This window comes from Sciurus vulgaris (assembly GCF_902686455.1).
Source record: "Sciurus vulgaris genome assembly, chromosome: 2".
Classification (NCBI taxonomy): Eukaryota; Metazoa; Chordata; class Mammalia; order Rodentia; family Sciuridae; genus Sciurus; species Sciurus vulgaris.
Genome location: NC_136462.1, coordinates 112,664,806 through 112,677,428, shown reverse-complemented (window position 1 = coordinate 112,677,428; position 12,623 = coordinate 112,664,806). Strand labels below are relative to the sequence as shown.

Sequence of the window (12,623 nt, the reverse complement as noted above, 5' to 3'; positions counted from 1 at the left end):
ATCACCTGTACACGCGCACACACACACACACACACACACAAAGGGGGGGGGGAGATGGGGGAGAGAATAGAGTGCTATAGGAGTTATATTTTTGTATCTGACTGGAATTAATTTAGTATAAATCTGAAGCTGACTCTGATATGATGTATATGGTAAGCCCTAAAGCAATTACCAAGAAAATAATATTTTAAAAGAATTACAGCTGGTAGTGCAGCCCATGGTAGAGCACTTGCCCAGCATGCATGGATTCCTAATACCACACACACACACAAAAATCCAGAGAGTGTCATGGATATTATCACTTGATTCTCATTTCAAGTGAGAATATCTGTTCGGAGAAACAAATTTCCTGTATTCACGTAACCAACAATACTTGAGGTCAAGGAGGTATCAAGCAGTGGTTTTTGTCTTATGTTTGCAAGTGAAGAAGTGGAATGATGGATGGTTCCCATATCTCTTGCCCAGCAGCTTCAGTAACCTTGTAGTTGCTGGGTTCCATGAGACCCCCCCAGGACTTTTGGTTCCCTTATTTGAGGCCATAATGTTACCATTGGGATGGCCAGTCGAAGTCCAGGTCCTTGGTGTCCCGTACAAACAATTGAGCAAGACACACACACAATTAACAGGCAAAGTACAGATTTATTTAAGGCAAAGCTGAAAGTAGCAGTCTGTAAGGTGGAGCAGAGTGGGCTGAGGAAGAGAGAGAGGATCAGGCGGTGTGTCTAGAAATTAGTGTTTTGTATGCTGAGCTATGTTCCCCTCCCTATAGGAACGGATTGAAGACCTTACCCCATTCGAGAGGGACGCAAACCTCGTATCAGCAAGCTTTTCTTTATTCAGAATTTGGCTGTGGAGTTAATTGGTGGAATCCCTGGCATAGCTCATTTTCTAGGCAGAAAATGAGGGTGGGCTGAAGCAAGGATCTGGGTTATATAGGTTTCATTTAGGGTAGGACAGGAGGGTAATTCCTGGGGTTCATTGTATTGGGGTCCACTGACCCATTAGGTTCAGGATCAGGAGCCAGTGAGGTGCGGGTTCCTTTTGTGTTCTTTCACTTTGGCTGAGGTCTGGGTCTTTAAATGACAAAAACTTCAATTTTACCCCATAAGGCGAGTGGGGGAACAGCTGCAAACAGGGGTAAATGTCCTTTGGATTTATTCTCCATATCCTTCAGGTTATCTTATGATACCCGATTAAAATATTTTCCTTTTTTTTTTTTTTGTTTTTTTGTGGTTCCGGGAATTGAACCCAGGGCCTTGTGCATGCAAGTTAAGCACTCTACCAACCAAGCTATTCCCCAGCCCTTTAAAATACTTTCCAAACCCCCCCCCCCCCCATTGGTTACTTTAGAAAACCTAGTTAGAATACTGCACATTTTACCCCCATTGGTCATTTTAAAATGCAGAACTTGTGGCGGGAGTTATCATGGTGATAAGTCCTCAGTGGCAGGAATCGTCATGGTAATGGGAATTATACTAAACAGGAACATGACTGGTCTTTCTGTCTTGTCCTCATCAGAATCCTTCTTACACTCTGCCTCCACCATCTTGGTGTCCCTGAACTCCCACCTAACAATAAGGCTATCACTTTTGGGTGGTTCTCCAACAGTCCATGCCTCTGACAACAACCACAGATATGATGTGGACTTCTGGGAGTAGCCTGTACCTACTGTTTGTGCTGGGAAGCACCATAGAGTCTAGGAGTCTGGTCCTGTTCTACCTCCTAAAGTCATGCAATGGCATGGACCAGTCTTCCCTGACCCCACACCTGGATGCTCAGGGAGGGGAAGTTTCTCTCTTAGAGGATTCTGGAAGGGTTGTGAGTGTGTGCGCGGGCTGTTGTGGGGGTTTTTGATCTAGGAATTCTCCAACGTCTTGTGTTTAGATTTCCATTTGACCATGAAGACAAACTGTGGTGTTTTCACTAGTGAGGTAGGGGGAGAGACTCTAGTCTTCTTGCGTCTGTAGGGTTAGTTCACTGTTTTCCTCTGCCTCTGTTACTTATTTCCCCAGACTCCCTGTCAAAGAGCCCTCCAAAGAAGGAACTTGGGGCATTTGTGGCCAGTCACAAGCAATTCAGAGAATTATAGAGGCTAAAAGGCCTTTGGGTCTGATTATGGCCTTAATATATATATTTTTTGTTGGCGATATACTATTTATTTATATATGCAGTGCTGAGAATCCAATCCAGTGCCTCACCATGTCAGGCAAGCACTCTACCACTGAGCCACAACCTCAGCCCCTGGCTATGGCATTTTGAGCAAGCATTGTACCACTGTGAGCCTCAGTTTCTCTGACTGTTAAATGGCTCCTTCTGTGCAGCCAGTCTGTCTTGGAGGCAAATAACTCAAGAGGGAGATCAGGAAATAGTTCCCCAAGGTGAGAAAGGCAGACGCAGCCTGCTGAGCTAGGACAAAATCAAGTCCTGGAGCGGGTCAAGAGGGAGCCTGAGTCAGTTCCTACCAGGGGCTGCAGTGAAGATGGTTTGCAGCTGCTTAGGAGACTTCGCCTGTCACTCGCCGGCGGCCGCACCCATATTAGCCCAGACCCTTGGGTTCGGAGTGGGCGGGCACAACCTGCGCAGCGGAGAGGCGGACGCGGGAAGGGGCGGGTACTCTGCTCAGCTGGGAGGAGCGCGGAGCAGCGTGGGAGCGCGGCGGCGGGGTGGGGAGGTAGGCCCAGGCGTCGGAGCCGATCGGGCGGGCGGGCATGGCGAGCAGACGTGCGCCGCTGGCGAGCGCAGGCGACGCCGCGGGCAGCTGGGCCAGCGCCGGGGTTTCGGCGGCTCGGGGGGAGGCGGGGCAGGAAGGCACGCGCGGCTCCCTGGCTCTGCCGGTCGTCCTCCAGGGGCTGTCCCCAACTAGGGTAGCCCCTGCGGAGAACACGTGTCTTCGCCTTCCTGCCCTTGTCATTTCATCGCTGTCATAGCCCCTCCCCGGGCCTGGGATCCCCGGCCCAATTATCCCTGGTACTGACCGGTCTCGGCTGGGTCTTTCCTCAACCGGCTTGTCTGCTCGGTAGCCTGCGCCCCGGCAGAGGACCCTCGTCAGCATGTTCTCACCCCTGTCATCTCACCTCCCTGCCTAGCTGCTCCTCGGGCCTGGGAACCCCGGCCCGCGACGTCCCGTTGTCCCTGGGCTCAGGTCCTTCGCTGACCGTAGGCTGGGCCCTCGCCCCTGACCCGCGTGTCTCCCTCAGCAACGCGCCGCGACCCGGGATGCAGCCCTGCAGGGCGGCCGCCAAGGAGGCGGCAGGCCGCGACGTGTTGGCCGCCGACCTCCGGTGCAGCCTCTTCGCCTCTGCGCTGCAGAGCTACAAGCGCGACTCGGTGCTGCGGCCCTTCCCCGCCTCCTACACCCGCCACAACTGTAAGGACTTCGAGGCCCTGGTGAGTGTGTTCTGTCTGGGCGCTGCCCTCTGCATCCTGAGCCAAGTGGTCTGTGCACCCAGGCAGTAGCTGCTCCTCCCGTGTTAGTAAACGTGCCAACCCTTAGACTTTTTATTCCCAGCCTGGCCTGAAGGAAGGTTTCCACCAGCTGAGAAAACTCTTAACACCCTTCTGAACACACTCTCAATCACTGCAGTTTGGTGACTGCTTCCTCGTGTCAATGACAAGTGATTGCAAGGAGTGAAGGGAGAGATTTAATAGTGGCATAGTCCTCCACAAAATTTCCTAGCCTGACTAGCAATGGGCTATTGATATGAATCAGCTGTTTTGATTAAATAAGAAGTTACCCATCCCTTTGCAAATTAGACACCCAAAGTTACCAAAACTTCTCAGACTTTGATCTTCAAATGCAGTAATACATGGGCAGTACATTTATAAACTGTAACACATAGTACACATGTGAGCTGTTATTTCTCTGATGAGTCACAAGGCATTTAATTTCTTGCAGAGTTCAGCTTAGGATCAGCAGTCCATTTATCAGTTATCTTTGTAGTTCAAATCTTTGGAGTTACATAGAAAGGTATAACTCACCATATGATTCAATTAAAAAATAGAAAATTGAAATAGCCTATAATCATTAAAGGCATTGAATTCGTAGTCAAAGGTTTTCCCTCGAAGAAAACTCTGGGGCCTAGTTGGCTTCATTGGTGAGTTCTACCAATCACTGAGGGAATAAGCAATTCCAGTTTTATATGTATTCTCCTGAAGTATTGAAAAAGAAGCTAGCATAGTCTTGATACAAAATCTCTTAAGGCTGATACTAGGAAAGAAAATTATACATCAGTGTCATTTGTGAATATATAAATGCAAAAATCTACACTACATATGTAGATTGTTGTCCTCGGGAGGGCAGAGCATTGGTGAGGTCCATTTGGTGAGGTGCATTTCTGAAAGAGCCTTGTGGTGGCAGGGTGAGAGAGAAACCTGTTTAGGAGGTGTGGAGGAGAGGTGAAGATCAGAGGGACCAAACTCACTGGAAATGATGCCCCACAATTTAGTTGCATGTCATCAAGAAAGATACCTCCAAGTAGGCTAGAATGCTCAACATATTGTTTTCTGCTGAAGATCTATTTGGCAAACCAAATTGGGTTTATTTGATGAATGTGGGATACTTGCAGAGGGAGCCGTGTATTGGTTTGATTTGTTCATGCTGTTTAAAATTTTATTTTTATGGGTTAGATCCCAATTGCCATCCAAAAAAAAATTAACTATGTAAGTAATGTTTGAATATATTCTCATAAAAAATACAAATGACTGGGCATAGTGGCACGTGACTTTACTCCTAGCTACTCAGGAGGCCAAGGCAGAAGGATTGTAAGTGTGAGGCCAGCCTGGGCAACTTCACAAGATCCTGTCTGAAAATTAAAAGGGATGGGGTTGTGGTTCAGTGGTGCATCCCTGGATTCAATCCTCAGTACCTTAAAAATAAAAAAATTCCAAATGATACCAAAAAAGTACAAGTGCCCCTGATAGAGCTCACCCTATTCCATTCCCCTCCTCAAAGATATTCAAAATTGCTGTCAAATGGGGGACATAACTTTCCCCAATTTCTATAAACCCTCAGGGCACCATCAGCAACTTAGTCTCAGTCTTCTCCTTTATAGGTATAGACTGCCCCCCATTATGCCAGTCCCATTCAGTCACCCTTTCTCTGGAGGACCACTGGCAGACTCCAATCATCCAGTTCTGTTACCATCTTCCTTATTGGGCATGACTGTTGAGAGAATAGCTCACACTGCAGATTCTTGGCAGTCTGTAGGCATGACTAGAATCGGCTGTTTCCCAGGAGAAGGCACCATCTCTGGGGGCATGCACATTTTAGATTTCGTTCTCACCACATGTCACATGCTTTATTGTAATGAACCAGAGAACTTGGCATCCTAACCTGTATCTGCCTCAAAGGTGAACTTTTGTTTTTGGTTTTTCAGTGTCAGGAATTGAACCCAGGTTCTCAGGAATGTTAAGTGTGCGTCCTACAACTGAGCCATACCTCCAACCCCAGGATCTGCATTTTATTAAGATCCTGGGGTACTTCATGCACATAACAATCTGGAAAGCAGTGCATCTGGCTTACCTTCTTACCATCTACCATTTTGGGTCTCCTGGTCTTGAATTCAGGAGTAAGGGTACATTGTATGTTTTCTTTCCAGTCTCTGACTTGCACTGTCTAGACAGATGATTTTCTAATGTCTGTGTTAAAACTTGTTTAAGCTTTTCTCTGACTTCTCTCCTATTGATGCCATCCCCCAAGACCTTGTACATGCTTCCTTCACAGTTTTTAGGATTTGCTCTTATATCCGTCTACATTAATCATTGTTTCTATTTCTTGTTATTTTCTTGAGATAAATTCTAAGAGGTGAAATTGTTGGTTCAAAGTCTTTAACAGTTTTCTGAGGAAGGCCTCTGATGCTTATTTCCAGATTGGAAATTGAATATTGACATTTCCTGGGGGGAAATCATTCTTTATAAGGTTTTCAACCTTGGCTGGCCTTGCAATCACCTGAAAAACTTTAAAAAAAAAAAAATTGATGTCTGGGTCCCCTCATTACAGATTACGATTTAATTGATCTGAGGTGTAGCCCAGGCACTGGGAATCTTTTGTTTGTTTGCAGAAAATATGCAGTTTTTAAATTTTCCTGTTAGCTGATTTGATGATTTTCATTTCTCTTTCTGGGTGGTGAGAAATGATAACAATTAGATTTATTCCAGTCCAATAAAGTTTCCCTTTCTGTACATACTTGATATTTCAAGGTATGAGTCTCAGTCTCTCAGTTTACCTTTTTATTTCCCTGCTTCTCTTAAAGATGGCATCTGAATAGTGGGGAAAGAAAAAGGGCACAGCTCTAAAAAGATTGGATATAAACATAGATATGATGTGAAATGATTGCTTATGGGTATGTGCCTAGAAGATGGCTAGAAGATGCCTAGAAGATGGCTCTGCCTAGGGAATGATGATATGGTAGAGAGAGGGATGGGTCGGAACCAATCACTTCCTCCCTTCCCAGCCATTTAGGAAATGCAGGCCTTCCTCAGCAGATTGGTGAGCAGTAGAGAGGGACATTTGATTGGTAATAATAATCTAGTATATAGCACTTTCACAACATTAATAGCACTTACTGCTTTCCTGGCCCTGTCCTGAGCTGTCTCTAATGTAACTGATTTAATTTTTTTTTTTTTTTTTTTTGGTACTGGGATTGAACCCAAAGGTGATTAACCTCTGAGCTACATCCCCAGCCCTTTTTATTTTTTATTTAAGACAGTGTCTTGCTAAGTTGCTTAGGGCCTCACTAAGTTACTGAGGATGACTTTGAACTTGTGATCCTCCTGCTTCAGCCTCCTGAGCTGCTGGGATTACAGGTGTGCACCACGAGGCCCACCTCATTTCATCATAACTCAGTGTCATAGTTCTTTTATTTTCCCCATCACCATCAACCAGTCAGGAGATGTGCTGGTGGCATGCCATTTTCTTGCTCCCTGGTGTTTTGCAACTTCTAAAAGCTCCCAAGTGGTGTTAGCATGGATGACCACTGCTTTAAAGGATTATCATAAGAGTTCTTTTGTAAAATAGACTCTGACCCCCAATCTGTTTTAATAAATCTGAATTTTCATACCTTAGGTTTGTGTAAAGCAAGGTATACCTGTGTGGAACTGTAGGGTCTGCCTCTCCAGTATCCATCTGGAATCCCACCAGCTACACCCCTCTTGCCCATCTCTGTCTCTTCTAGGTGCCACTGTTCAGTTGTGGAGGTTGGTGACCTTTGGTTCATTTCCTTTTTAGCACCTCTACCCATGTCTAGTAATTATAACTTACTAGACAAATAATTTTTTCAGTTCTTTCTTTCTTGCTACCACACATTTCGAGGACATTGCCTGTCATCTACACTCGGGTAGCTCCAACATTTTCTTGATGGTAAGAATCACCAGTGACAAAATTAGTAAAAACAGATTCCTGAGCCTCCCCAAAGCCTGTGACCTGTGTGGTTGCAGACTGTCTCCCAGACTGCCCTGTCACCTGCTCAAAGCCAGAAGGTTGAGTTGCCTCCTTCCAGTTCATTGGCCTTCTCTCTTCTCCATTGTCCCATGCTGGTTCCAAAGGCTTCCCTTCTCAAACCCCTTTGGCTCTCAGCTCTGCCCACCAGTCAGGCCTCCCCCCACCCCCCCTCTTCTCTCCAGGTGGATCCTTCCTCAATCCCGGTAGCAGAGGCTGCAGAAGTGTGGTCTGTGGGCAGACAGATTTGTTTGTTTTGTAGCGTTTTAGAATTAGGGAAATTAAAAACAAAAAATACACCAAGGCTGCAAGGCCTTGGTGGAAGTTGCCCTTAGGCAGCAACCACTAGAGCTCAAGGTTGGTGGCTGGGCCCTTTACAAGGCTGGGGACTCCAGTCAACACTCACCACTCTTTCCCCAACTCCCCTTGCTCATTTTCTTCACCTCTCTGACCCTGGGGGCATGTAAGCCCTGGACCTACCTTTGTGCACCTGCCTGTTCACTTATCTGCCTGTCTGCCATGTTCTTTCCCCCCACCTGGAGTGCTCTGTGCTCAGCCTCAAAATCCTCGCCATCACTCCTGGTCCACTTCATCCTGCCTGCTCCCTAAGCCTTTCTGTTTCCCTCTTCCAGAATCCCCAGGGATGCCTTCCTTCCTCCTGAATGCTCCTTCTGCTCCATCCAGTTGTGGACAAATGCTTTCCATTGTCATGAGCTGTTGTTCAAAACTATTGTCTACATGGAAATTTTCTGTCTCTTGCCTCTGCTCCAGACTATACGTAACATCGTTGTCCCTACCTTTGGCAGACCTTACGCAAAGGCACTCACTGTCTTGTATTAGATGGAGAGTGGAGTGAGAATTCTAATAACATGCAAGATTAGCCTCCCAAGCAGCCTTTTAAAATTTTACCTGATTGCTCCTTTGGGCTAAAATATTCAGCCATTACTAAAAATTCCCATTCATTTGATAGGAGAGTAACATGATTAGAATGAACTCTGGAGTAAGACCACCTGGTTTCATATGTCCCTACCCTGCCACTGAATAGCCGTGTGACCCTAGGTGAAGTGCTTAGTGCTCTAAGTCTCAATTTCCTCACCTACAAGATAGGTTATTGTGAGAATAAATGAGACAACATGTGCACAGCATTGAGCCCTGTGCCTGGCACATAGCAATGGTTTGACAAATGAAATGGTAGCTGTTGTTGTGTTTTGAACTTTGTGCCAGATTCCTGGATGGATGCTAGAGCTCCAGGAAAAATGAGATGTGATTGGTCTTCAGGGAGTATTTGTCCCAGCAGATTTGAGGTTGCTCCAGAGGGTCAAGTTACCAATGTGGAACTCTGCCATAATTGTTTAGTACAGAGGTAGTGGATGATTAGAGAAGACTTTACAGGGGAGGTGACTATAAGCTGGCCTTGAAGACTGAGTGGAATGTCTTGCCAGGCATCAGCAGAAGCCTGAAGAAAAAACATAATTTGGGGTTTGGAGCGGGGGGGTTTGTGGCAGGAGTTACTGATAGGTGGAGAAGCCAGACCAGATTCCCAAGGGCCTTATTAAGAATGTTACTATTTAGCAGATAAAAATATAGGCCACCTAGTTAAGTTTTAATTTCAGATGAGCAACAGGTATTTTTCACAGTATAAGTGTGACCCAAGTATTGCATGAATTATATTTATACTAAAAAGTTTTTAGTGGGTAGCACTGTGGTACATGCCAATAATCTCAGCTACTTAGGAGGCTGAGGTAGGAAGATTGCTTAAGCCCAAGAGTTCAATATCAGTCTGAGCAACATAGTGAGACCCACTCTATTAAAGTAAATTAAAAAAAAAAAAATCTGAAACTTAACACTTAACTGGGCAAACTGTTTTGTCTGCAATCTTATTTGTGGTTTGATCCTCAAAAGGTTCTACTAAAACAGACTTGTTGGAGCAATGTGACAATTGAAATGGAACTGAAGGGAGGTCAGTTAAGGGGTTAAAGAGTGTGGGCCAATGGGAGGCCAGAAGGGCACTACCCAATGGGGACCCTGACTGAGCAGGTGGCAGTAGGAGGACTGGGAGAGGATTGACCCCGTAATGGAGCTCTGGAGAGGCCTGGGTATGGCATGGAGCTGGGAGTGGTGTCTTTCACCTGTCTAAACCGAATTCTTGAAAGGGGCCTGGCTAGCTGAATTCCTTTTGTGGGGCTCCCTGTGTCTCAGTCTGAACTGTGGGTTCACCGATGGGATTTGGGAACAGTAATTGTGGGAGAGATGACTCAGCTGTGGTTCTGGGATAACAAGTGTGGATCAGAAACAGAAAAGAAGGGAGGGGAAGACCAGAGGAGCTCTGGGCTGTTGCAGGTGAGTGTCTGGTACCGCACAGGAAGCAGGCCAGACCACGAGCACCTCCTCCTTTGTGCAGAAGTCCTGACTTAACCCCACCTTCTACCCAGAAGGGACTTGCCTTGTCCCTTTAGTAGTTTTTCTTTGTGTTTTTTTTTTTTTTTTTTTTCCAGCACTGGGGACTGAACCCAGGACCTCACATGTGCTACCACTGAGCTACATCTTCAGCCCTTCAAAAATTTTTTTTTGTTTTGAGACAGGTCTCACTATGTTGCCCAGGCTGGCATGGAACTTGTGATCCTCCTGCCTTAGCCTCTCCAGTAGCTGGGATTACAGGCTGTGGTCATCCTGCAGTTTATATCATCTTTGTTATGACAGTGAATACTTTTTAGTCATAATTATTTAGCTTTCTAAATTAATAATTAATATCCCCACTGGGGTCCTTTTTAAGCTTTTTAAATGTTTCCCTTTACCCTCTCATGGAATAGATGCTCAAAGGCCCCTGAGCTAGGACCACAAAGCCTGGGAGTGAAGCAGGCGGGTGAGACCATAAACATGACATCAAATTAGCACCAGCTGATTTTCATGCTGAAGGGACGAGGCTTTGCTAACCCTTTACTCACATCATGTGTTTAGTACCACCTGCAGCTGGGCACCATCCTGTACTCAGATGCATTAATATTCCTGCAGCAAAATGTATCAGTTGTATACAGCATAGAGACTGAACAGGGCTGGGGGTGTAGCTTAGTGGTAGAGTGCTTTCCTAGCATGGGTGAGGCATTGAGTTCTATTCTCAGCACGCATATAAATAAATAAACAAGGTCCATTCACAATTTTAAAAATATTTTTAAAAAAAGACTGAACAAACTTAAGAAAAGAAAAGAAAAGAATGTTTAGAGTTCAGAACTTTCAGAGTTTGGTGTTCTTTGGAAAAGGGATGGTATACCTGTGAATCTCCCTTGCTTTTGGGAAATTCCTTTATACGGAGTGAGTGAATTGGGCCTGCTTTACCGCTAGAGGGCCCCTGATCATCATTTTGTCCAGTATCCTTACTAATGGACGTTTCCCTTGCTTCAGCTTGCAGATGCCAGCAAGTTACCCAGCCTGAAAGAACTTCTCCAATCGCCTGGAGATGAAGACCAATGGGCCTGGGACCTGGTGAGCTGGATTTTATCCTCAAAGGTCCTGACAGTCCACAGTGCAGGGAAGGCAGAGGTGAGACTTTGGTCTGTAGGATCACAGATTCCTAGGGCTGAAGGTTGTGGGATAGCATGAATCCAGTGGCTTTGGGACAGCTCTGTGCACCAGAATGGCCTGGGCAGCTTGTTAAAGATGCAGTTTCCATGTCTTGTCCTTTTACTGAGTAAATTGGGGGTGGGGTAAAAAATGCAGTTTCCTGGACCTCACCCTATAGATTCTGATTCTGTTCCTGGAGTTGGGCCCAGGAACTCTGTACACTGGCAGTGCAGAGCTGGATTCTGCCTTGTACTATCTCTGTGATCTTGAGTAGGTTACTGGGTGCGCTTCAGTACCTCCGTTTACTCATCTGTAAAGTGGGGATAATAATTGCATAATTCCATCAGGGAACATGATGTAAATGAATTTTTACACTTAGAGCAGTACCTAAGGGAACATACTAAGGACTCAGTAAATGTTGAGTATGACTTTATTTAATAAGCACTGCAGTGATTCTGATAAGGGTAGACACTGACCACACCTTAAGAAACACGGGCTTAATCCAGTCATCAGGAAATAGCCAGGCCACAAGTAGTGGAAAATGTCAGTTCTGTGCTCACTGTATCTCCTTTCCCCCATTGGCAAGGTGAGAATGTTAATAGTTACCTCAAAGCAGGGCAGTGACCAAAGGTGTGTCACCCCACAGCACAGTTTCTGGCACAGGTCAGATATTCCATCATTTGGTTTTCCCAGGGGCAGGCTGGGATGATGAGGTCCAGAGTATAGAACCTGATTCCTGACCTGGTGTTCTTTCCTCTGAGTGGCAGCAGTGGTTTATCTGTACTATTATTCACATAACTAATCAATTTCAATTTGAGAGCATTCCATTTTACAAATTTCAAAATGGTGTAGAATTTGGTACCTTGGGTTCTGGGATTTAAGGGGCATCTGTCTGTGTTGAATGGTAAAATAACATAAAGAAGGCTGAAGAGGGAGTCAGGAAATCACATTCAAGGCTAGGCTTACTAATTCCTGAGTGATCCCTGGGTTTGGCTCTTGTCCTCTGTTGAACTGAGGTGCATTTGTTTATCTAAATCTCATATGGGCATCAGCACCTACTAGAGGTTGAGTGCTGCATATAAAATAGATATGGCAGTGGTTTCTCAATTTATTATTATGAATCAGTTAAGTTTCCATTAAAATGTGGGGAGTTAAGACCCAGCATTATCAACTTTTTATTTGTCCTAAGGATGTTAGCCTATTGGGAATTATCATTTTATAAAAAGATACTTTAATACTTACAAAGGTCTTGACCTCAGAAGAAGGGACAATTCTTCCAAAGGGAAGGATCATGGCAGCTTTACATCAATATAAATATATCTATTATATTTTCCTTCTTTTTTTCAATCATTGATGACCCAAAGGCAAACTTTGTTACAGTTTGGCTTTGTCTGTTACCTACTATTTGAAAACTACTATAGGTTGTAGTCTCTGCCCTGAAAAGGATTATCCTCCTTGAGAAAAGAGCATACCCTTCTATTATCAATTAGCTTTTGCTGAATAACAAACCATTCCCCAAATTTAGCAGCTTTAACCAATAAAATGAGAAACACTGATTATGTCTTATGATTCTGTGGGTTGGTTGGGTTCTTCTGAGCTGGGTGGGCTCAACTGAAGCTGATTGGCCTAA

General features: G+C 45.2%; 1 protein-coding gene across 14 annotated transcripts in view; it reads left to right on the top strand.

The window, feature by feature from the left end:
* The window catches only part of PARP16 (poly(ADP-ribose) polymerase family member 16), a 72,113-nt gene that overhangs the window by 10,247 nt on the left and 49,243 nt on the right, over positions 1–12,623 (top strand). For 5 of the 14 annotated variants that reach the window (XM_079125241.1, XM_079125240.1, XM_079125251.1 and 2 more), the window contains exons 1-2: positions 2,691–3,387; positions 10,835–10,972. In XM_079125241.1, coding sequence (XP_078981367.1) covers positions 3,217–3,387; positions 10,835–10,972 — 309 coding nt within the window. In that variant the 5' untranslated portion in view covers positions 2,691–3,216. The other 9 variants (XM_079125239.1, XM_079125245.1, XM_079125249.1 and 6 more) reach the window with 6 other exon arrangements.